This window comes from Schistocerca serialis, chromosome 4, assembly GCF_023864345.2.
Source record: "Schistocerca serialis cubense isolate TAMUIC-IGC-003099 chromosome 4, iqSchSeri2.2, whole genome shotgun sequence".
Lineage (NCBI taxonomy): Eukaryota > Metazoa > Arthropoda > Insecta > Orthoptera > Acrididae > Schistocerca > Schistocerca serialis.
Window position 1 is genome coordinate 91,372,795 of NC_064641.1, and position 27,306 is coordinate 91,400,100.

The window sequence follows — 27,306 nt, forward strand, 5'->3', positions numbered from 1 at the left end:
GAAAGGTCAGTACATTTAGTAATGTATGATTCGAGATACTGATTTTTGAAGAGGATCAAGAGAAATTTAACCTTGCCTTGGTTGACTAACGTGGATTTAGAGTCGCCACCATTCTTTGTGTAGGGGAAGAGCTTGAGGTCTATGGGGAAGAGCATGTGGCTGGCAACACGCTTCTCCACTGTACTTCTCGGATAGTAGAGGAGCTGAGAGTTGTAAATCACCGTGGCGCGAGGGATTAAATATTGATGGGAGTTTGGAAACCCATTATGATGACCGGAAAGTCAACATCTTTCCCGAAAATAGCGACAAGCTTGGGGGTCAAAGTCAGATTCTGATGTCAGCACTATCTGTGTGTCTGCAACCATCTGACTACTCGGAGGCAATTCCTGTTTCATTGCGTTTTTGTGATGAGTGTAGTGATCAGTCTGTACTCGTTTTTCGTACTCTACAGAAAATTTACTTGTACACTTTTGGCTTCATGGTGCTACTTAAGTGAACCTCCATATTCTGCTTTTTGGATGACCGCAGAAGTGCTTCGTCGATTCGGTAGTCTTCCACCCGTTCGAGCACCCATTTAACACTGCTGTCGCACTTTGACTATACTTTCGTCGGGCATAACGCAAATTTGTTCGATTGTACGCCTACTCGACCATACGAATTTGTGCAACAAAACGGCACCATCTGTCACATATAACGTACTGCTGCTGAACAGTGTAGCGTCTGGAAGAGATTTAAAACCTTTGTACAAAACAGATGTTGTGCCTTTTCGCATTCCACTCTGATCAAATAAAGCTAGTGTGTGTGGAGCTCATTTTTAGGTTAAGCAATCCTCTACTTCTTCGTATGACTGTTTGGCGACAACCAATCTTTGAAACAGAGTAGTTTACTTAATTACCACTGGCCGGTATTTCTTCATACATCGATAGTTTTTTTTCACTATACAAAATAGTTCAAATGGCTCTGAGCACTATGGGACTTAACATCTATGGTCATCAGTCCCCTAGAACTTAGAACTACTTAAACCTAACTAACCTAAGGACATCACACAACACCCAGTCATCACGAGGCAGAGAAAATCCCTGACCCCGCCGGGAATCGAACCCGGGAACCCGGACGCGAGAAGCGAGAACGCTACCGCACGACCACGAGCAGCGGACTTTCACTATACTACTTATCTGCCTTTTCTATATACATTCTGTCAGCAAATGCTTCTTTCTTTTACAAGTAGAGAACCTACTCGAAGTGATGATCCGATCCTGCTCTCGAGATTCACTCATTTCATGATACGTTACTGCATACAGATTTCAAATGTGTCTTTCTCTTCAGTGTCATGTACCTTAAATTTGTAAATGTAATTTGTTAATGACTTCATCCAACATGCTGCGCCATTAAGTTCATTCAAATCAACCTCTTTTAAGTGTAATACACTCCTGGAAATTGAAATAAGAACACCGTGAATTCATTGTCCCAGGAAGGGGAAACCTTATTGACACATTCCTCGGATCAGATACATCACATGATCACAATGACAGAACCACAGGCACATAGACACAGGCAACAGAGCATGCACAATGTCGGCACTAGTACAGTGTATATCCACCTTTCGCAGCAATGCAGGCTGCTATTCTCCCATGGAGACGATCGTAGAGATGCTGGATGTAGTCCTGTGGAACGGCTTGCCATGCCATTTCCACCTGGCGCCTCAGTTGGACCAGCGTTCGTGCTGGTCGTGCAGACCGCGTGAGACGACGCTTCATCTAGTCCCAAACATGCTCAATGGGGGACAGATCTGGAGATCTTGCTGGCCAGGGTAGTTGACTTACACCTTCTAGAGCACGTTGGGTGGCACGGGATACATGCGGAAGTGCATTGTCCTGTTGGAACAGCAAGTTCCCTTGCCGGTCTAGGAATGGTAGAACGATGGGTTCGATGACGGTTTGGATGTACCGTGCACTATTCAGTGTCCCTCGACGATCACCAGTGGTGTACGGCCAGTGTAGGAGATCGCTCCCCACATCATGATGCCGGGTGTTGGCCCTGTGTGCCTCGGTCGTATGCAGTCCTGATTGTGGCGCTCACCTGCACGGCGCCAAACACGCATACGACCATCATTGGCACCAAGGCAGAAGCGACTCTCTTCGCTGAAGACGACACGTCTCCAATCGTCCCTCCATTCACGCCTGTCGCGACACCGCTGGAAGCCGGCTGCACGATGTTGGGGCGTGAGCGGAAGACGGCCTAACGGTGTGCGGGACCGTAGCTCAGCTTCATGGAGACGGTTGCGAATGGCCCTCGCCGATACCCCAGGAGCAACAGTGTCCCTAATTTGCTGGGAAGTGGCGGTGCGGTCCCCTACGGCACTGCGCAGGATCCTACGGTCTTGGCGTGCATCCGTGCGTCGCTGCGGTCCGGTCCCAGGTCGACGGGCACGTGCACCTTCCGCCGACCACTGGCGTCAACATCGATGTACTGTGGAGACCTCACGCCCCACGTGTTGAGCAATTCGGCGGTACGTCCACCCGGCCTCCCGCATGCCCACTATACGCCCTCGCTCAAAGTCCGTCAACTGCACATACGGTTCACGTCCACGCTGTCGCGGCATGCTACCAGTGTTAAAGACTGCGATGGAGCTCCGTATGCCACGGCAAACTGGCTGACACTGACGGCGGCGGTGCGAAAATGCTGCGCAGCTAGCGCCATTCGACGGCCAACACCGCGGTTCCTGGTGTGTCCGCTGTGCCGTGCGTGTGATCATTGCTTGTACAGCCCTCTCGCAGTGTCCGGAGCAAGTATGGTGGGTCTGACACACCGGTGTCAATGTGTTCTTTTTTCCATTTCCAGGAGTGTATAACGAATGTATAGGGCCGCCCAGAGAAAGAAGGTGTAGGGTACAGATGGCACTTTTCGTAATTTTCAAAAAAATGGTTCTGAGCAGTATGCGACTTAACCTCTGAGGTCATTAGTCGCCTAGAACTTAGAACTAATTAAACCTAACTAACCTAAGAACATCACACACATCCATGCCCGAGGCAGGATTCGAACCTGCAACCGTAGCGGTCGTTCGGCTCCAGACTGTAGCGCCTAGAACCGCACGGCTCGTAATTTTCGTTTGTCTCCTTCCCTACTTATAGGAAAATTTAATGTTAGTGGCCTGGTGGTCTCTAGTGATAACACGTATATTTTTCGAGTTGTAAAGGGTGAGATTCGGTGTTTTTTATGTTACCGAAGAAATCGCTGCTTTTCAGAGCGCTGTAGCGCCGATCCACTCATCAAACAGTACTAGCGAACAGTGTAGGAGCTTTTTTCTTCTTTAATTTTATACAAAACGTATTCTTTCCGCGACATAAGTAAGTAACTGGAAAAAGAGTAAAAATGTTGAGGTTTCTTTTGCTTTTTTCGTTGGGAATCCGACCTTCTACAAAGCAGCAAAATGCAATTCGGGATTCAGCACCCGAAGAAACACCACTGAGGAAAAAAAATTTTTACAAAACAGGAACTGAACGGACTACTAGCCATAGACGCACAGTCAACTGTTGGTTTCTAAATTTCGTGATCCATTGCTGTGGCTAGCAACAGAGCTGAAAATCACTCTCCTTAGTGCTGAGGACTGCTGCTGTTGCCAGCTGTGGTGAACTGGTCTAGTGCAGCGCGACCTGGCGTGCTGTTTGACAGTGACCGCGGCTGCAACTCGCCGCTGGCTCCGCGCCACTTTTCCCTGCAGCTGGCTGCTCAGCACTCAGTAATTGCAGCGAGCCGGTACTGCCCGGCACTTGGCGACAAGTTCGTTGGAGATCGCTGAACTACCTTGAGACACGAAGCTGCGCTGCGTACTGAGTCGATTCACTGAGAACCAGTCCCGGACCTGCACCCATAAATCTATCCACAGCTACTTCTATTTTTATGACTACTCTGTGAAGTTCACACTTAAACGCCTGGCAGAGTGTTCCTCGAACCACCTTCAGATTATTTTTTTACGATTCCACTCTATAACAGCTCTGATGAACTCTGATTTCTTTTATTTTATTGTGATGATTTCTCCCCACGTAGGCTGGCGACAGTAAAGTATTTTCACATTCAGAGGAGAAAGGTGCTGATTGAAATTTCGTGAAAATACCTCCTCCCAACGAAAAAACCCGTTTGTTTCAATTACTACCATCCCAAGTGGCTTATCATACACGTGACATTCTCTCCCATATTTCGTGGTAATACAAAACGAGTTGCCCTTCTTTGAAATTTTTTGATTTCCTCCGACAGTACTGACAACGAGCGCACTCAGCATAGCCATGCTCTAGCAGAGGACACACATAAGTAATGCAGGCAGTCTATTTAGTAGACCTGTTACATTTTCTACGTATCCTTCCAATAAAACGTAGTCTTTGGTTTGCTGCTTCACAACATTATCTATGTTATCGAGCCAACTAAAGTTGTTCGTAACTGTAATTCCTAGGTATTTAGTCGATTTGAGAGCCCCTAGATTTGTGTGACTTGTGGAATAGTCGAAATTTAATAGATTTCTTTTTGTGGATGACGTCACACTTTCCCTCACTGAGAAACAAGTGCCAGCCACTTCTTGCACCATTCAGATGCCATTCCTAAGACAATCTGCATTTGGTTTTGATCTTCTGATGACTTTACTAGACAGGAAATGACAGCTTCATCTGTAAACAATCTAACAGGGCTGCTCAGATTATTTTCTAAATCCTTTATGTGGATTAGGAACAGCAGAGGTTTTATAACACTTCCTTGGTGAATTCTAGGAAATGTGAGGTATCACTTCTGTTTCACGCGAAGATTTTCTGTCGATTGCTATGCGCAGTGTTTAAAAGATAATGAATGTTCATTAAAAGTCCTTCTTGCTAGTACCTGTTTGATACATAAATGACAGAGGACAATGATAATAATTTTGCTATCAGCATTTAACGATTTGGGAACCACCATGTCCAACGGAACAAATTAAAAATTGAATGAAGACAAGAATAAACGCTGTTCGCAGGGCGTCCTGATGCGAGGATGGATTTCATAATTTTGGCTACATTACTATCCAGGGCCCAACCAATGCATCCATCGTCTTAACCCTACTTCGTTCATTATTGAAATAACATCTGTCTATGCAGAGTTTAAGTAGAATTATACCAGTGTCAAGTATTTGCTTGAACTTTCGAAAATCCACGAAAAGTAGTTAAAGTTGCTTGTGCATGAATCTAAGGTTGAAATTCCAAGCTCACGAACTGACAATATTCTAATTGCAGATCACTATCAAAGTTAACGGCAGAACAGTACTTGTAAATGTAGACTAAGTCGCCTAACCGGAAGTTATTCAGAGTCCTCACACTGATAATATTTCAAAGTCTTTCTGACTGACACACGGGAAATATTACAAGGCCCAACGCAACTAGACCACCTGAAGCTAATTTTTCTCACAAGCTAAAAATGTCTCAGGGAAGTTTTTACAAGTCCATGGTCAAATACTTAGAAAATATTTGTGATGCACACTCGCACAAGATGCGACCTGTTGCCACTCCGTCTGACTCTTGACTGCAAAGTGACCCATGCGAAAACGTGCACGTCTACTTATAACCTCACAATTACGTTGGTTAAAACTCGTACCCTTCTGACTTCCGAACACATACCTAAACTATAAATCTGATGTTATATATATGTATAATTCACGAATTTGACCGCAAATATTATTAGCTCTTAGGTGCTGATCGTAGTCTTTGTGTAGGTGTAATGGTTTAGTGTTCTTCTTCATACGGATGCTATTTTATCTCGTAACATCAGTAAATATTGAACAACTAAACTAATTACATTTATTTAGGAATACCTCCCTGATTTCACCATTTCATGTTTTATTTAGAAGAAATTCCCCTTTTTTCATCCACGGAATATACATTCCGGCCTGTAATTTAAACAACGTAATATTCACAGAAGATCTACCATAACAGTATAGAAGTACGCACTGAGACCTATCCATAGACACTATGTTTGTATGAATCGCTTAAGGCTTTAATGAGTTATTGATTTTTAAAGATAATTTTTTATGTAAGACATTAAATAATTTGAAAACTAAATCTAGTATCGAGAGCGCGCCTTTACTTGTGCACTCGTCTTTGTGTCTTAAAACCATGTGATTGCCTTCTTTGTCAATGGCTTGGTTTAGTTTTTATTTTGTTTCCCTTTTTTAACATCTTTTTATTCAGTCCATTTGGCCTTGGCGGCTACCGTCCCATGTCCGCTCTAACGTACAGGTTTTTCCAACCGTGTGGTCAGAGTCTCAGCTAGCTGACCTGCACTCAGGATTTCTCGTCCTTTGAGATCTGCCAATTATCGTGTCGCTAAGGTGGCGCCGCCCACTGACGACAGTGCAAGGCTCGTCCAACTCAGCAGGGACAGCCGCAGCTGCCAGAACTCGCTCAGTTCGCTGTTACAACGTAGATTCGGCTGCTAACATTACAACATATCATATGCGGATCACCACGTCCATTCCTGGGATATAGGGTCTCAAGGGCTACAGCTTAACATTTTTAAAAAATCTCCTGTGCACTTCTAAAAGTACGACTCTTTGGTAGCCAGAATTGTAGGTACATTTGATACGTCTTCCGACTATACTTTCTACATTCTGGAGTAGCAAGTTGGCTAATCGAGGCATTGCAGAAATGGAGAAATTGATAGGTGAAAGTGGTTGCGGAGCGCAAGTTTGGAAACAGGCGAGCATCATTTGCGTGAAGCTAGCTACTGTAAATTTCTGATAGTTAGTGACACTTTCAACTCCGCATTTGGGGGAATGAAGGGCCGTAAATTAAGCTAGCTAACAGCAGAGCGGTTATAGTCTGGAGTGTTACTATGAGGTAGGTAAAAATCCATGTACTTGGTGGTGGCATCATGCTGGTGGTGTAAGGTACCATCCTGATGCAGAGTCAGTGGCAAAAACTGCATTTCACCGCTAGAAAATATATAAAATTGGAATCATTACAGTTACAAGCAAGACATGAACACCAAAGAAATGATAAAAACGTGACAAGAAAGGGCATCTAATCTTCCACTCGGCAGAGAGAATAGTACTTAAGACAGTATACATTTGGTAATATGTACTGACTTAATAAATTATTAGTATTCTCTTGTCAGAAACATACAGATACATGAACATACACTACTGGCCATTATAGTTGCTACACCAAAAAGAAATGCAGAAGATAAACGGGTATTCATTGGACAAATATAATATACGAGAACTGACATGTGATTACATTTTCACGCAATTTGGGTGCATAGGTCCTGAGAAATTAGTACCCAGAACAACCACATCCGGCCGTAATAGCGGCCTTGATACGACTGGGCATTGAGTCAAACAGAGTACAAGTACAGCTGCCCATGCAGCTTCAACACGATACCACAGTTCATCAAGAGTAGTGACTGGCGTATTGTGACGAGCCAGTTGCTCGGCCACCATTGACCAGCAGTCGAACTGGACCTGCAACATGCGGTCGTCCGTTATCCTGCAGAAATTTAGGGTTTCGCACGGATCGAATGAAAGGTAGACCCACGGGTCGTAACACATCTGAAATGTAACGTCCACTGTTCAAAGTGCCGTCAGTGCGAACAAGAGGTGACCGAGACGTGTAACCAATGGCACCTGATACCATCACGCCGGGTGACATGCCAGTTCCAATGTGCGTTCACCGCGATGTCGCCAAACACGGATGCGACCATCATGATGCTGTAGACCGAACCTGGATTCATCCGAAAATATGACGTTTTGCCATTCGTGCACCCAGGTTCGTCGTTGAGTACACCATCGCAGGCGCTCCTGTCTGTGATGCAGCGTCAAGTGTAACCGCAGCAATGGTCTCCGAGCTGATAGTCCATGCTGCTGCAAACGTCGTCGAACTGTTCGTGCAGATGGTTGTTGTCTTGCAAACATCCCCATCTGTTGACTCAGGGATCGAGACGTGGCTGCACTATCCGTTACAGTGATGCGGATAAGATGCCTGTCATATCGACTGCTAGTGATACGAGGCGGTTGGGATCCAGCACGGCGTTCCGTATTACCCTCCTGAACCCACCGATTCCATATTCTGCTAACAGTCATTGGATCTCGACCAACGCGAGCAGCAACGTCGCGATACGATAAATGGCAATCACGATAGGCTACAATCCGACCTTTATCAAAGTCGGAAACGTGATGGTACGCATTTCTCCTCCTTACACGAGGCATCACAACAACGTTTCACCAGACAACGCCGGTCAACTGCTGTTAGTGTATGAGAAATCGTTTGGATGTTTTCTTCATGTCAGCACGTTGTAGATGTTGCCACCGGAGCCAAACTTGTGTGAATGCTCTGAAAAGCTAATCATTTGCATATCACAGCATCTTCTTCCTGTCGGTTAAATTTCGCGTCTGTAGCACGCCATCTTCGTGGTGTAGCAATTTTAATGGCCAGTAGTATACATTTTACACATTTATGATTAAATTACTTTAGACCAATTCCGGTGTATTTTCTGCTGCTTGTTGAATTTCATCTTCTGTACAGGAGGCTGGGCACAATTGACACTGAAGCTTGTGCCGAGCTGTCTTTTCTCCACAGTCACACCGAACACCATTTGGATCAGTATATCCCCATCTTGGCAAGTTATTTTTTGATCTTCCAACTCTGGATCTCAGACTATTCAGGGAAATCCAAATTGTCCATTCCCGGTATGGCCTAGAGATAAGGCTTCAACAACTCTTTTCCCATCAGGGGGAAGGTAGGCCGTAGCCTTCCATAGCTAATACCTAGCTTTTTCAGCAGTGGTTCTAAGTTCCTTTGATGGCGTAAGGAAACTCTTCCTTGACCTCAGTCGTTGCAGATTCGGTTCATGCCCATACAGAGGATGGGTAATTTCCTGTTTACTGCCCTTCTATTTTTGTTTGCAGCCATCTCTCTTCGAACAGGTGGTGGTGTTATTCTGCGACGTGGTAAAACCATTCGGCTGGAGTGGTTTTCAAGCAACGTGTTATAATTCTGCATGTTTCGTTGAGAGTTACATCCACCAGCTTGGCATGAGTTGAATTATAACAAACAATACAGGCATATTCTGCAACAGAATAGCATAGTGCAATTGCAGGCGTTCCGATTGTTTCAGGGTGACTACCCCACTGCGATCGGGTCAGTTTCATGGTGGAAACATTCGACTTGTATTTCATGCAGTGCTTTTTGAAAGTGAGAAGTCTATCAAGTGTCACACCTAGGTATTTTGGAGTCTCGTACTGTTCCAGTTCGATCACCGACCACAGTATTTTCAACTTGCGAGTGGCTTCCTTGTTTTCCAAATGAAAAGCACACATTTGGGTCTTTGAAGGGTTTGGTTTAATCTGGTTTGTGTTGTAGTATCTGGATAGATCTTCAAGAGTATTCGTGAGGCTGTTCTCCACTGATTCAAAATCTGTGCTCGCTCTGGGTGGCTAGAGCGAGGACGTCAGCATACAAGAAGCTCCCGGTGTTTGGGGCTGTAGGTTGGTCGTTCATGTGTATATCAAACAGAATTGGAGCCAAAACACTTCTTAGCCGGAGCCCATTCTTCTGTAGTCTCAATCGATTACGCTGTCCTTGAAAGTCGACGAATAACCTGTGATTCTACAAAAGAGAGGCGATGAGTCTAGTTACACCTAAATCTTTGGTCAGATTGTAGACCTTGACTAATAGTAGCTGTTGACTGAGCGTATCATATGTCGCTGGTAAGTCGAAAAATGCCACTCCTGTCAACTACTGAGCTTAAAAGCCATCTTCTGTAACCTGTGTAAGATTTAGCAACTGCCCGCTACAGCTTTTACAGTTATTAATAAATTAATAACTTGTCAAAACCTTAAGCGATTTTAATGAAGCAAGCAGCAATAGGGACAACTTTTATACTGCGGTCGAAATGTAGTTTCTAAATTCTTATTAATGTAATACGTTTCGTATTGTGGGCGCCACTGTTGATTCAGAGAAGTAAGACTTGCTCGGAAAGACTGGAGATAATCCTAGGAATTACAGACCAATGTCCCTGCTATGTACCTCCTATAAATTATTCGAGAGAATATTGCTGACTATATTAACTCCATACATCGAAGCCAACCTCCCAACATACCAATCGGGTTTCCGAGCAGGTAGAAACTGCTGCGATCAAGTGCTGTCCCTCACAACCTATATTGAGAAAGGCTTCCAGAACAAGATGAAAACTAGCCTGGTCCTCATAGACCTCACACGAGCTTACGACACAGTATGAATTGAAGGGTTACTGCTTAAGCTAACTAGAATCATAAATTGCAAGCTGACTTACAAACTACTCAAGAACATACCAACGAACAGGAAAATCAAGGTCTCACTCCATGGTGCGAACAGTAAGAGCATGGTTCTGAATAATGGTCTGCCACAGGGTTCGGCACAAGCACCCGCTCTCTTCAATCTATATATAGCTGACTTGCCAGAAACTAAATCACGCAAATTTGCATATGCAGATGACCTGGCCATCGCATATCAGAGTAAAGACTACAACGATCTCGACGAAACACTGAATGCAGACCTTGAAGTCCTGAACACCTATTACTCCAAGTGGCACCTACTTCCCAACCCCAACAAAACAACCAGCACCATAATGCACCTCAACAACAGAGAGACACACAGAAAATTACAGATCTCTTCGAATGGCCAAAGCCTAAATATTTGGGAGTGAAACTAGACTGGACCCTAACGTACAGCTCACACCTCGAAGACACAAAGCAAAAACTAAAATCCCGCAATGCTATCCTTTCGAAACTGGCTGGAACAACATGGGGATGTGGAGCGAGCACTTTGAGAACTTCAGCACTAGCCCTTGTCTACAGTGTAGCTGAATACTGTTCACCAGTCTGGAGGAGAAGTGCACATGTATCTAAAGTGGATGTCCAGCTGAGGGAGACAATGCGAATAATCTCGGGAACACTCAGGGCCACCCCCTGTGCAAGGCTTCCTGTACTAGCGAACACAGAGCCTCCAGAAATCAGGCGATCACAGCTAGTCCTAAAAACATACAGGAAAATTATAGACAACCCGGACATCCCTATCCACCAAGATCTGATACCGACAAACAGGCTTAAATCCAGATCACCTTTTTGGAAAATCGGTGAAGAACTACAAGCATTTGAGCCGAGAACGGCCTGGAACGAAGTATGGTCGGCAAGTGAATTTAAGAACAAAAATTTAGTACACGATCCGAACAAGAAGATTGATGGCTTCAACCTACCAAGAAGAGTGTGGACAGCTCTAAACCGGGTCAGAACGAGTGTTGGGAGATGTAAACACCTGATGAACAAGTGGGGCCTGGCAGACAGCGCTGTATGTGAGTGCGGCGAAATACAGACGATGTACCATCTACTCGTGTGCAAAGTGTATGGCTATGGTGGTGAACTCATGGACATACATAGACTCAGTGACTCAGCCATGGAGTGGCTCAAAAACATATCTAATATAGTGTAGAATTATATTGTTTTCTTTTTTAGTATATAGTGATAAGAATATTGTAAATTATGCCTCTGTGATGCCGAACGAGTAAGTAAGAGAAGTAAGGACGCATTCTTCCGCAAAATGAATTACAAATCAGTAAACGTTGTGGAAGTATGAATCAGTAAGCCGCAGTAGCCATCGCCATCGTCATGTAAATTTCGTACTGTCTCACTGATTCAACTGTGAATAATAAAAGAAACTGAAGAGAAGGAAAGACGCACCACCACTCTGATCACAGACGAGCCATTCGGAACCGACCGGCTATCACGTCATCCTCACCAACGGCGTGCTCTGGGTGTGGTATTGAGTGGCGTAGTGTCAACGCACCAATCTCCTCACCTTTGTCGTCTTTCCATACGTACGAGCTTCCACTTCTAATTCAAGTAGCTGCTCAACTGACCTCACAAGGCTGAGTCTGGGAACTGAACCCCGGTCCTCCACACGGGCATCAACCACGTTGACCATTCAGCTGCGGAGGCGGACGTGAGAACTATGGACCACAGCTATAATCTGACCACATCACACCAATGTTGATGGTCTTTTGTCATAACTGTTATGTGATAAATATTCTAGCAAAAAAAAAAAGTTCAAATGCGTGTGAAATCTTATGGGACTTAACTGCTAAGGTCATCAGTCCCTAAGCTGACACACTACTTAACCTAAATTATCCTAAGGACAAACACACACACACACACACACACACACACACATGCCCGAGGGAGGACTCGAACCTCTACCGGGACCAGCCGCACAGTCCATGACTGCAGCGCCTAAGACCGCTCGGCTAATCCCGCGCGGCTATTCTACCAAAAAGTTAACTTTAAATTTGGGAATTTCGTAATGACAGATTGTGTCTATTCACGGATGCGGTCATATTGGTTCTGGACAGTTAACTTTGGAAGTTGGCCGAGTACAGATGTATAGGTTTTTGAGTGCAATGACATTTGCTTCTTAAGGCCTGGTTCTCATTCAAAATGGTCGAAAATTCGATTTTTAATGAATTTTTTTGAACGGTATATGTGTCTAGAATGTTGGGACTGAAAGGCTTTGTAATCTGTGCGTTACCGAATGCTCTCCAGCCCATTACTCGAAGCAGTGACACAGCCGCCGTAATACTCTCTCAGCAGAAGACGCCAGGTTCACGTAGAAAACCTGTCGTGCCGTGACGCACTCTCACAATATTATTCGCCGAAAAAGCTGACGATTAATATGTGAAAGCTGCCGAACGCAGCATACCCAGGTCAGTCAGACTGGCTTTTCTCGCCAAGAAGAACAAGGGAATTGCTCTCCAGGAACAATTCGAGTTAGAGGAAGTGTTGATAGATGGACCTGGAATTGAAGACTAAAGGGAAATATCGAAAACACTTTTCTGGTCAAATTTTCGTCAAAATTTTCTAGCATAATTTTTGATCCATCATACTGGAATAGTCATTTTTAATTTTGAAAAACTAACTTTAGATTTGTATTCGGCGACATCAAAATAGATAATAACGTGTAATTTTTATGGCAATTGAAATATTAATACATGTAAATGTTTTCCCTAAACTTTAAACAGGTTTTTCTCGAAAAACAATTTTTGAAGGTTGCGTGCAGAATAAAAAAAGAAGATTAAGCCTGTTAACTTCTACCTTTGAACCCCGAAAAGTAAACAGATTTCTTGAGAGCTTGTAACTGCAATATATGAAATTTACTGATATTTTTAACAAACTCTCAAAAATCGAACTCAAAGTTCAAGTTAGAACCGTGTTGTTAAATTTAAGGCTGCTTCATTGTTTTTAGGTATAATCTCGCATAAATTTAATATAGTATCGACTGATTGTATCCATTTTTTATTTCAGATAACTCCTGAGGAGCTGCACTGCACGCAGTCTGAGCACTTCAAACTCGCAGGCCCTTGATCAGACCGTAATTATGGGTGCCATTTTTGTAGTTTTTCCGCTGAAAATCTAAAATAAAGTTCAAAGTTTGATCAATCCTAATCCCCTTTGTATATCTTTGACAGTCTCAAAAAAATTTCCAAACGTTGCCTATTTTTGGCTCGTTTGAATGAGGACCGGGCCGTAAGTGGTTGAGATTTTGAGGGTGACAGTGACGCTGACTTGTAACATTGTGCACAGGAGTTCTGAAAACTTAGTACAGTGTCTAAAGTTAGTTTATGGACTCCAACACTGAGCAGTTATCAAATTAGACTTGGAAGTGTTTTGACAGAATGGCGAGCTTTAACTTTAGTACAGAAACGCACCTGTCCTTTCATGCAGTCTGTGCCGTAGATTTTACATCAGAGTAGTTAGTGTGTGGATTTGCTAACATTTCAGTAGGTAGCCTGGTGAAACGCTGGGACATGTAAAACTTTGTGACTTATATTTCAGCGAATATTATCTTTAAATGGAAGCGGGGTGGACTTGTGAATTTTTCAGCAGTTAACCACAGGAAAATTAAAGTTTTGCAGTAACACTGTGTGCAGTAATTGCTAAGGACTCTGTCTGTTGTTGTGTTGCTTTCACATGAATATAGGTTTAATGAACAGTTACAATTATAAACGTAAACCGGTTTGTAATTTATTCACTGATTTCCAAGTTTTTCAACGGTTTCTACCAGATAGATGAAAAGTAAAAAACACAACGCCTCAAGGATAAGCAACTCACGGTAGTGGCGGCTAGCCAAGTTAGAGCCACTCTGACTCGCGCTCACCTTCTTGGTCTGACCTGTGGCCGAGTTCAACGACGCTCAAGCCTGTAAAACTCAACTGCCACACTTTCATTGCACAAGCTTTAACATTGTCTGGAAAGACATTCACACATTCCGAATGACTTCAACGACGCTGCAGCCTCTAAAATTCACCTGCTACCCTTCCATTGCACAAGCCCTAACGTGGTCTGTTTAGACATTCATACATTCTGATTGAAATGAGAGGCCGAGTAAGACGTCGATCGGTTGGTACATACACTGGTGTCCAAAATCAAAGTAATAAACGGAAATTTTGCAGGGTTGCGTTTATTTTGTCACAAAACACTATAAAAAGGTTATAGTAAATTATAAACAGTGTAAAGAATGCAAAACACAAATGACTGCAAAATGCATAACGGTTTCTTCCAACTTAACAGATTTGCACACACATTCCGACAACTGGTTAATGTGCTCAGTATGGGGTGTGACCACCTCTGGCAGAAATACAGGCCTGACAACGATGGATCATGCTGCGAATTGTCATCAGTCTCATGTTGAGGTGGTAACGCACATCCTTCCTGTAGAGCTGCTCGCAGCCTTGGAGAGAGGTTGGTGGATGCTGATGTGATGCAAGCCGTCTCCATAGTACATCCCAGACATGCTATATAGGATTCAAGTCGGGAGAGCGAAAGAGCCACACCATGTCTGCAATATCTTCCGTTTCCAAGAAAATGTCAACCACCCATGCTCTATGACGTCGTCCATCAGTAGAACGTCTGGGTCCACAGCACCTCGGAACAACCGCAGATGTGGTCCCAAGACCTCGTCACGATACCTGACAGCAGCTAATCTTTGCTGATTTGCCTGTATAATATCATGAAGAGGGGTTCGAGTGGCGAACATAACCCATGCACACATCATTAGGGATCCTCCTGGATCTCAGTCGCTTTCCAAAACTCCCGTTTCACGTTCCCTTCAGATGCGAATCGATCAGAATCACTCTCCAGACTAAATCTGGACTGATCTATGAAAAGAACATTGGCCCAATGTTCGACCTTCGAGACGGCACGCGTTCTATTTAGCGACGAAGCGTCATTCACCAACAGCGGTAACGTAAACCAGCATAATATGCACTATTGGGCAACGGAGAATCCACGATGACTGCTGCAAGTGGATCATCAGCGACCTTGGCGGGTTAATGTATGGTGCGGCATTAGGGTGGGAAGTATAATTGGCCCCCATTTTATCAATGGCAATCTAAATGGTGCAATGTATGTAGACTTCCTACGTAATGTTCTACCGACGTTACTACAAGACGTTTCACTGCATGACAGAATGGCGATGTACTTCCAACATGATGGATGACCGGCTCATAGCTCGCGTGCGGTTGAATCGGTATTGAATAGCGTATTTCATGACAGTTGGATTGGTCGTCGGAACACCATACCATGGCCCGCACGTTCAAGGATCTGACGTCCCCGGATTTCTTTCTGTAGGGAAAGTTGAAGGATATTTGCTGCAGTGATCCACCGACAACGACTGACAGCATGCGTCAGCGCATTGCCAATCCATGTCTGGACATTACGGAAGGCGAACTACACGCTGTTGAGAGGAATGTCGTTACACGTATTGCCAAATCCATTGAGGTTGACGGACATCATTTTGAGCATTTATTGCATTAATGTGGTATTTACAGGTAATCACGCTGTAACAGCATGCGTTCTCAGAAATGATAAGTTCACAAAGGTACATGTATCACATTGCAACAAGCGAAATAAAATGTTCAAACGTACCTACGTTCTGTATTTTAATTTAAAAAACCTACCTGTTACCAAGTGTTCGTCTAAAATTGTGAGCCATGTGTTTGTGATTATTACAGCGCCATCTATCACAAAGCGAAAAAAGTGGTCCAACTAAAACATTCATATTTATTTACGTACTACACGAATATGTAATAAATAATGGGAGTTCCTATTTTAAAATAAACGCAGTTGACAACCGTTTGACCTATGCCAGAGCCATCTAGCGGGCCAACCATAGCGCCATCTGATTTCCTTCTTCAAGATAGACAAGTTTCGTTTTTTGCAGTTTTAGTTTGACGCTTATTTCGTGAGATATTTGGCAGGTCACGATCAACGGACCATCCTGGATATTAACGCGCCTATGAACGTTTTACCATCGGTCAGTATCACTTATTGCAGCTTGTGTTCTAGGCCATTTGTCGTGCAATTGTATGAGAATTCACTGTTGTAGGTCCCGTGAATGGAATAAATTGTAGCGTGATCTGTGTGTTAGGTAAGGTAGTACATGTGCATGTTTGCACAGCAGGCGCTGATATGATCTCTTGTCAATGCTAGTAATTTTAAGGAATGTTAAATTTTATCTGTATTGGTACCCGCTTTACCATTAATTTACGTTTGTTTTTACTCCCTGACCATTCTCCTGTGAAGCTTTATTTGCGCATGTTTGTTGGCAGGGTAGCTTCGGCGGCTTTCCCTTGGTCCAGAGGAGAGGCATGTTTGCTTGTTAGCGCGGTGGCACTCGCACCGTCGCACGGCGTCTGGGTTGATTGGCAGTCTTCCCTCCCCCCCCCCCCTCAACTCCCCCATAGCTCCCCCCTAGCCAGTCGCCTCGCGGTGGCTCAAGTTAAGTAAAGTTGATCGTTTTACATGTGACACGGGGGATTGTCACAATTTAAGCAGGAACCAGTAGCAGGATCTATTAGCTGGAATTAAAGAGCTCTCGATGTGAAGGCATGTTTATCAAACCTGAGATTCTTCCTCATTGTACTTCTGTAACTATTTGTTTAAAGCTGGTACTCTTATTACTACTTCTGAGCGCGTTCAGCCTAAGATCTGTTACGTATCAATATAAACGACCAGACCTTACCTTGATCCACAGTCATTAGCTTTTGCACTTGCTGTGAAATTTGGCTACTCGTTCCTGGCGGGCTGTGGAAGTCATCTGCTGCAGCTCTCAGCTTACATTGAATTATGGGTAATTGCACAGTTATTAAGGGTAGTGACAGCGTTTCTGCAGGTATGTAACAGTTGAAGTACTTTCGAATTGCCTGTACTTTCAACTTATCGTGAACTTTGGCCAACTGTACATTTATGGAGGGTTGTTGTTAATGTTTAGTCGGAATATACGGTTTTGCATTTATGTTTAAATTTTATACCTACCCAGTTGGTCTGTTTGAGGGACTATGGATTTTATTGCTTAAGTCATTTCCTTATTAAGCATTATGCATGGCTAAGCTACAAACAGTCGCATTTCTTGTTATCGCTCCCGTATTTAGATGAAAGTTGCCTAGTTGTGTGACGGTTACCTATGCTTGCAATTTGTTAGTACATTTAACAGCTGTTATTGTAATTCATTTGGTTGATAAAATTGTATGTTGAACCTGCTTGCAGCCACGCCCAGTTTACGTGAGGTTTCTTGTTTTTGGGAACTCTGTACTTCCAGTCTTCATGTCCCCCTCTTAATGGTACATTTCTTAGAGTTGTTTTTTATAATGACTTTAGCCCATTCAAGCTTTATTGAGAACTCCGATTCTTTTAATAAGTTTTTAAAATGTAATATTAATGTTGTTTTTAAGTAATAAGGTGTATTACGTGAAACAACAAATGACAAAATATGTGGGCCCACCTTCCACGTTTTTCCATTAAATCTATCCCAAACCTAGTTGTGAGACACCAATAAAGGTTTCTGAAATTGGTATTATGGGAGTAGGATTCGTTATGAGTAAGAAGATAGGGCAAAGACTGCGTTGCAGTTTTTCTGTTGATCATTCTATATCTACACACAGGTAGCATTTAGTGGTATTATCATCAGAAGCGTCAGCAACCCAGTGTTAACAGTAACATTTCAGGTATGCATGCCGACATTACAAAGAGATGAATAAGAGACAGAGTGATTACATGAGGATCTGAGCCGGTAACTCAAAAAGTAAAATCTATTAATCATAGGGGATTGTAACGCTATAGTCAGGAAAGGAATAGAAGTTAGAGCTAAAGCATAATTTGAGCCTGATAGTAGGAATGAAAAAGAATAGAGTTCTTCAGCACTAAAGTAAATTTCAGCTAGTATCAGCAAACTCACTGTTCAGTAATCACAAGAAGATAAGGTAGACTTAGAAAACACTTGGGGGCTCTTCAAGACCCAGCTCCATTACATCAGGGTGAGGCAGAGATTCGCAAATCAGATACAAGACCGCAAGGCTATACTGAAGTTTTAGACCCTACGATAAAGAATAGTACAATACACATTTAAGTTGAGCTGGACTTCCCTAAATAGGGCAATCGCACAATTGGGAAGACAAATGTATCTACAAGGAAGGTAACTGTAAATTAACAGTCGGGAAAGGAATAGCAGTCAAAATAATACTGAAGTTGATCGACGAAAGAGGAACATGTAGTAATGTCTCCGGTATGTGAATCGAAGAAACAATGACGAAAACAAAATTAATCTCTAAGTGAGAGATTAAAACTTACTGATAACAATCGCTGATAACTCTGCTAATTTTAATGGAACTGTGGAAGAAGTACAGGAAATGAACTGTCTACTGAGCACAGAATATTGATTGAGGATTATGCAACGAGAGAAGAAAGTCCTGAACGATATCAAAAATGACTTTATTGAACATAACATAAAAATCAGGAAAAACGCAGTAGTCGATGTGGAGTTATTCCAATTTCTAGGAAGAAAAATAATGTAATAGGGACAATGAAAGGAATATGTAAAAAGTCTGACTAGCGCCGGCAAAGAGGGTTATCATGGTTAATTCAGGCTACCAGTATCAAATATAAAATGTGACACATACATTTCTGCAAATTTACATCTAGAGCACAGATTTATTGAAGTGAGTCACGGAAGAGAAGGGAATCATACTGTTAGAAATGTGGTATAACAGAATGAAGTCCACTCATAATATTAGAAGGAAGAAGGTCCCGTCTGGAACTGACGAGGAAAGGAATATGTGGAAACCACTGGCAAGATAAAGCTACAGGGTGACATGACATATTAGGTAAGTTTTTTGGTAAATTCATTAACTTCGTCGGTTATCTCTGGGAACAGAAAGGAAATGATCTCCTACTATATCTCCTCTGGGTCTGCTGCTAGTTCAGACATATTTTTATGTTCAAAGCCTCAGTATTTAATTATTTACATTTTCTTTCTCTGACATTCAGACAAGTGTGTCGAGGAAGAAACGTCGCGTACTCGTGTATACATGCCAGAAAACTGTAGTTTTAAACATTTTCTCACTGATTTATTATGAACTGAGTGAGCCTCAATTTTCTTCCCGCATATAACTTTGCGTCAATAGTCATTCGTAGCCAATCTACAGGAGTTCCTCCTGTAATTCCCACCACCATTAAGTTTTGCGAGGGGCGTTCAATAAGTAATGCAATACATTTTTTTCCTGAAAGCAGATCGGCTTTATTCAAGATTTAAGACAGCATATTATTGCCCACTCTTTTGGCTGCATACCCAATTTTTCAACGTAATCTCTGTTCCATGCAACTCCTTACACCACCAAACTGGGGAGGGGGTCTGCATGGCTGTATGGTATCACCCTACAGGTCGACGTTGGAGCCAATGTCTTGCTGCGCCAATAACCTCACCATGATCCACGTACTGGCTCCAGCAAAGTGCATCCTTCAGTGTGCAAAACAAAGGGAAGTCGTAAGATGCGTTATCCGGGCTATAGGGTGGTTGAGGAAGAACAGTCCAATGAATTTTTGTAGCTCTTTTAGGGTGCGCCGACTTGCATAAAACCTTGCGTTGTCATTGAAAAGGAAGAAGTTCGTTTGTCATTTTTTGTGGCGACAAATACGCTGAAATATTTTCTTCATTTTCCTAAGGGAAGCACAATCCACTTCAGAGTTGAACGTCGCTCTATGATTGAGAACATCAAACAGAATAACCCCTTCAGATTCCCAGAAGACCAGCTGAGTGTATGGCTTTTTAACTTTTTCTTCGGAGGAGAGATGGTGCAGCGCTTCTCCATGGACTGCCGTTTTGTTTCCGGTTCGAGTGATCAACTCATGTTTCGTAACCTGTGACCATGTTCAACAGGAAGTTGTATCGATCAGCCTCGTAACGCGCAAGCTACTCCACACAGATGGTCCTTTGTAGCTCTTCATGGTCTTCTGTTATGCGGCGAGGAACCAAGCGGGCACATACTTTTGAGTACCACAACTAGTGAACGGGTGTGTCAGCATTAACAACACAGACGTGGAGTTGCGCACCGAGGTATTTGGTTATGATCCGTCGATCACTTCGAATGGGAGTGTCAGCACATTTCAAAATTGCAGGAGTCACAGCTGGATGCAGCCGGTCGGCACTCAGGAGATAGGAGAGGTTTGCGCGATCTTGTTATGATGGTGACAGATACCTTGTCCAACGACTCACCATGCTTTTGTTCACTGCCAGGCCTCCGTAGACGTTCTGAAAGCGCCTACGAATATCTGTGATGCTCTGGTTTTCCGCCATAAGAAACTCATTGATATCTCTCAGCTTGGAACGCATGTCCGCTACAGACGCTATTTTTAAGGCTGTGTATAGACCCATCACTATCAGGACTTCATGACACTATAGTGGCTGAAGCGGAAATATTCCACGACGTCCCATAAGAAATCCAGAATTTTTCAGCTGAAACTGGGCGTGAAAAAAATATGTTGCATTACTTACTGAACGTCCGTCATATAATTCATATATACTCTGTCATCAACTGCATCATGACCAATAAATTATGCCGGCCGAGGTGGCCGAGCGGTTATAGGCGCTACAGTCTGGAACCGCGTGACCGCTACGGTCGCAGGTTCGAATCCTGCCTCGGGCACGAATGTGTGTGATGTCCTTAGGTTAGTTAGGTTTACGTAGTTCTAAGTTCTAGGGGACTGATGACCTCAGAAGTTAAGTCCCATAGTGCTCAGAGCCATTTGAGCCATTTGAACCAATAAATTATAATTCAGTACTCAGAATGTAACGAAGGTAAGGGATGAGGCGGTTCTGCACAGAATCATAGAGGAAAGGAATATATGAAAAACGCTGATAAGGAGAAGGGACAGGATGAGGAATTCGTGATGGGCCGCGCCAAATCAGTCAGAAGACCAATAACACACACACACACACACAAAAAAAAAAAAAACTGAGAATAACTGAGAATGTCGCTATTTCGAATATACTGATAACTGTTTCGCAGGGAGGACATCGCTAAAGTGTATTAAGAAATGCCCCTTGGGCACACCTGTCTTCTCTTTTACCACGCTCAAGCATTCCCTGCGTAAAGTGCAAACAATCTTCCCTTCCTCTAAATTTGACAACTACGCATTATCCTCAAACTGCAATACCTTCATGTTACCCATCGAATTCTGCTCATTGTTTAGGTGTTTCGCCACTATCAACGAGCCTTTCTCTTTATAATTTTGGTCTTTAAACCTTACTTTCAAATTTCGTCCCGTTTCCAGTACTCAATTGATTCCATAGTTCTGACAGTTCATTTCACGAACTCTCGCTTTCCTCATCCAGTTCCCTCCTGCGCCAATCTTATGCTTCAGCTTGGTTCAAGTTTGTTATCCACCCTGAATCCAAGTTTCGCCCTTTCTGGTTAAATAACCTTACCGTTTTCATATGAAGTAACTCTACAGTGTGGCATGTCTCTATATTTCTGCGGTTTTTTTCGCGTTTTGATGGTTTTGCGCCCTATAGCTGCATCCATTCAATCTATTAAAGCTAAATCAAAACCGTTTTCTACCGAAATTCGCCTAAGTTTTTTTCGTTCCTTCATCCTTGTTCTAAGAGAATTAGCGGGATCGAATTAATGCCGTGCATAATATTTTTGAAAAATGGCAGTTTATGTATATGGCGTTGCCATCAGGTCTTACGAGTTGCTGCACCTGTAAACGTAGATTTCCTAAATATTCCCATCTCAAGCCAGTTATTCTTATTCTGGATCATCAAAGCAATAATTTAAAACTCCCTCTCATTCATGCTCTAATGTAAGTACTATATTCCTATGCATTTTGTTAAGATCAGTTGTTTCTTTCTCAAATCCTTGATACACTATAAGCAGAACGTCAGCATATCTGCTGGGCATAGGTATTCTGTCACTGTACTTATCATTTTCCTTTAAATAAACTGTGTCATACGCATTTGAAAACGATGGCCATTAACTGGCCTGCTACTGAAAAACCATTTGCTAAACCGTTCTTCTGTAAATAAAATTTGACATTAAATTTAAAATAGTTAAATGAGAAGACAATCTTTAGTAATCCTGCAAATACATCTATTTCAACTTCTTGTATTTTACCATGCCGACATAAATTGTTTTCCAACATGTCTATCGTTTCCTCCTCTGGCACATATGTATACAAATTAGTTACTTTCAATGAAGCCAACCTTGCAACGTCATATACTTTGTCGTTTTGTGTCGGTTGAGCCACCTCCCTTCTACTCTTAACCAAAAAGGTTTCATTTTAGCTGTATCATTGTCGAAGCATCTAGCTGAACTATTTAATTTTCCTACAGGTCCGTTTCTCCTTCTGATAACTGGCCTCATTGGTTCCCCTGCGATCGAGGTATGGAGTTTGGATAGATGACAGCAACTGCCTTGAGAGTATAACACGCCAACATGAGATGTTCTAGGAAGTATTTTATGTGTGACCATGCATGTTTGCTGCTGGATTTTTACTTTTGATGGTGCTTAATGGGATAGATGCTTTGAGGCAGATTATAATGCAGAACAATGTAAATAATTTATCTTCATCTCAGTACGTGTGAGGGTGCGATTTCTCGATTTATTTCCTTGTTTGATAGCACTTGATAGTTGGAAAATGTAGACTGAAACGTGTTGTGGTGAAAATATCACATATTTGATAGCCGGTACACAACATTCTTAGTATCGATTCACGATACAGTTCCGTGATGGCTTCTCAATAGATAATACATTAGAAATTTCTGTACGAAAATGATGTGTAATTTGCATATTTATTGATAAATATCTATATACATCATTGTCTGTAGCCTCAGTGTTGTTGCTTCCAATTGGACATAGAGACTGTCAGTCGGTGGACAGCAGAGGACGGTGTTGTCGAGTTCAGCCCAGCAGGGCAGCCTTGGCGTGCAGGTGGGCGGCAGCAGCCAGAGCTCCAGGGGCTCCAGCCACCACTGGACCGAGGGCGGCGATCGAGGGCGCGATGCCGCCGACCAGCGCGGGGGGACCGACCGCGTAGGCGGGGGCGGCGGCGATGACGGCGGGAGCGGCGACAGCGACTGGGGCGGCGATGGCGGCGGGGGCGGCGATAGCCGGGGCTGCCAGACCAGCACCCAGCAGTCCAGCCCCCAGGTAACCGGGCTTCGCCACAGCCACGGCCAGCACCACGCTCAGGATGATCTGTGGAACCCACGCATCCAGTGATTTCACCATTTATAGTTTGAGATAAAGGTAGACAAAACAAATAACAACCTACGCAAGAGGCTTGCACAAAGCTTCAACAGCAGCCTCTGAAAGTATTTCTTCGACAGTCTTTTAACATGAAATGTTTCGAAATCTGTGAATAGTTTCTGCCATTATTGCCAGCCCTCTAAAGCCATTTTTGCGTAATTGATAAGGTCAGATCAGGATAGCGGATACTGAAACGAGTACAATTATTAGCCATGGAAACATAGGTTATACTTACACACTTCCTAGTGGTCATCATTGACAGTCGTTTAGACCTCACCTCCACAATGGTACATCTGTGACAAACGGCTATTTAGAAAATTATACACCATTGAACGTCTCCAACCCAAAATCTTTGGCTGAGGTAGTTATGCTTGTAGCTCCACAGTTATGTATTTCTGGCCTATGGCTATATTAAAACTTTCCTCTACTGTACGTCCCATATCCTGACCATAGTAGCAAGTTATTTTTCTTCATTTTCTATAGAGTCTGTAGGTCAGGCCATAATTTGAACACTGTGAGCAGTCCATGCAGACTGCAGTGTCACGTATGTCTGGTTAAGAGTAATGCGAAAAAAGAAATGTGGCGAAACCTCTACCTGTGCCATCACCCCAAGAAATCCTTCAGAGAATTCTGAAATATAACATACGAGGGATGTCCAGAAAGTAAGTTCCGATCTGTGTGTGTGTGTGTGTGTGTGTGTGTGTGTGTGTGTGTGTGTGTGTGTGTGTGTGTGTGTGTGTGTTGGGGCTTATGGGCGCTCAACGTCGAGGTCATCAGCGCCCTGACACACATTAAAAGGAACGAATGTGGATAGACCTAAACCGATCGGTCGCGAAACGGAAACCACTGGGAAAATCCGGTAAAGCTTTGCACAGATGTGTTGGGCAGTGTCTCTAGTATGCCCGTCCATCGTGTCGCATCTCTCTTTTCAGTTTTGAGTGAACAGTGAGCTCGTAAAGATGCGTAGAGAATAGCGTCTCCCGCCAGGTATGAGAGCCTGGTTAGATATTTCGCCTGTGTCATGCAGCCCACATAACACAACTGTCGAGCAGTTCCTTCTTCATGCCAATTCTCGGCCGCACACTGCAGGGGCAATGAAGACGCTCCTGCAGCGTTTCCGATGAGAAGTGTTTGATCACCCACAATACAGTCCGTAATTGGCTCCATATGAGTCTCACCTCTGCTGACAAGAACCGCTGGCTGTGAAGACAAAATTTTTCCACAGACAACAGGCTGCATGCCAGTGCAGATAACTGACCGAAAGCACAGGCGGCTGCTTTCTATGACGAGGATAATGGAAAGTTGGTACAGCACTACGACAACACTCGATGTTGGAGCGGCGACTGTGAAGGTGTACCTAACTGTTGCAAATAAAACGTTTCTGGTTTTCACTGTGGTTTCTATTTCGCGACCGATCGTAACTTACTTTCTGGACAACCCTTGTACATATTGGTCTGAAGAAGCCAAGTGCTGCCTCCAGTCCTCTTAATTGACCGCATTTTAGGCAGCATTCTCCTGATCTAAGAGTTTATAATATCTGATCAGACAGCGTTGCTTTGTGATAGTGTACGTTTCTTCTTAGAGCTGGTTCATACTTTATTTCTTATTGAATGCATCTCCCTTTTGTTATTCAGACCTAAAGGCTAACCAGTTAAATTGGGACCTATGTGTATACATTGCTATGTTCCGTATATGTAGTTCTAGTTACTTTTCATCTGATTGGAAATGTTTATTCCTCTCAGTTAGTTGAATTACAATGGTTTATTGGTAGTATTCACCTTAAGAAGCATTTTGTAGAGTCCAAGGAATGCTTCTATTTGGCGATATGTTGGTTTCCATTAATTCAGAGGTCATTATATGTGATGAGACATTATGTACCCAGTAACATCCATGAATAAACTTGCATACAACAAATAGTGGTAACTTTTATCAGTTTTAGATGGGAGTAGAATTTTCCTACTGCCTGAGAAAGTGGGTTATTACTGAAGCCTCGTTTACAATTTTTTCAATAATAGAATTGCATTAGTGTAAAAATCGGCTTTTCATGGTGAAACGATTACAGCAAACGTTTACAGTCAAAATTGTTATATTTTATGATTCTTTACAGCCTGTTTTCCACAGTGAATTAAATTTTCGATAATTTGTAACAATAATAATACAGCATTCAGATACAAGCACGAATAGAGAAGTATTATTGTTAAGCTGTGTTAGCCGTTAGGATTAACGTCTAGTCACCGGAAAGATCGTTTGATGTCGATTGGCATTTCCGCTGAGAAGTATAAGATTGACTCTCTCACGGAATTACTTGGATGGGTTACATAAATTCTAAAATGCCGGTTACAGAGGAATGATTCTGAACGACTTATTTCTGAATTCGACTCGATCTCCACGGCACTATGATTCCTCGACAACTGCCAATAGGACCTGAGCAGCCATAGACTTGCATCTTTAAGGAAACCTTAGAATTAAATTTTCTAATCATTATTAGTGATCAGAAATGTATTGTCGTGTAACCACATTGTTCCTGGGACGAGAAGCAAACCATAGAAATTACAAATTTATGTGATGACGGGTAGCTGTTTGAGAGTTTCTGTCGGCGGAAATGGACATTCTACCTACTGTTCAAGAGAGCGTGTGTGCAGTCGTACCGGCCACGCCCCTACCTCAGCTGTGAGCTCTATGGTAAGCGCCTGCACTTACCAGGGTCTTCATGGTCGGCTAGGAGGCAGGCTGTTGCAGTTGCTCAACTGTCACTACGGTCTGCGTACTCGTGATATTTATACTCTAGTTCTACGGCGTGCTGCCGTGAAAGTACTAGCGGGTGTCCTTCCCCCCATGTCTTCCTTGGGCGTTAACTGCACGTTGTGGCTGATGCAACACACCCTGCGTACAACTTTCACACTTTTGGTAAGGAAGTATACATCCAAATGAACGTACTGTTCTTGTTTTAAGACGTTTACTACACGGTAGGAAAGTTTATCGACAGAAAATACTTCCAAAAAAAGCTATTACCACCCGTCATTTCCATAATACGAAAATTTCGCTGGAAGATATTACAAACTGATATATATATATATATATATATATATATATATATATATATATATATATATAATACATAAGTTTTTAATTTAAATAACTATTTCTTTAAAGGTGTCAGCTACAATAAATTGAAACATTTCCCACCTTCAAAATTATGGTGTTTGTATAAAATATTTGATTATGTCCCACTTCAAGACACAACTATTGGATTAATAGGTGTTTGAACGATTTACAAACATTCAAAATGATAAAACCAAAGACTGTTTCTTGCGCTTGTGGCTAATAGTAAGCAGCTAATGAGTAAGACTACGATCGTGAATGCATCCAGAGTATACTGACCTGTAACATCTTAGTCAGTAAACGGTTATGAATTTGCTTTAAAAGCCAAGACATAACGATACTGAGATATAATTTATTTTATAGATTTCATTGTCACCGTCGATTGTAAAAATTATTTCTTTTTAAATCCATTATAGCAGTTTCGACCTTTGGCCATTTTCAAATAGAACGTTGCGAGAATTTCGTACTTAAGCACATGTCAAAATTCTTAAGAATTCTGACAGTGAATATATGCAGACAGCTTGTCAATCTTTAAAGGCTGCGGTTATAAGATTTTTGGGCCCTTAATTAGTGTCAGTTCGGGTGCTA

The 27,306-nt window shown here is 42.8% G+C and overlaps 1 protein-coding gene across 1 annotated transcript in view; it reads right to left on the reverse strand.

Moving 5' to 3' along the window:
• LOC126473625 (cuticle protein 38-like) overlaps positions 1 to 26,330 on the reverse strand; it is a 75,197-nt gene extending 48,867 nt beyond the window's left edge. Inside the window, exon 1 of the mRNA XM_050100798.1 lies at positions 26,317 to 26,330. Coding sequence (XP_049956755.1) covers positions 26,317 to 26,328 — 12 coding nt within the window. The 5' untranslated portion in view covers positions 26,329 to 26,330. The remainder of the gene's footprint in view (positions 1 to 26,316) is intronic.
• Positions 26,331 to 27,306: the final 976 nt, after the last annotated feature.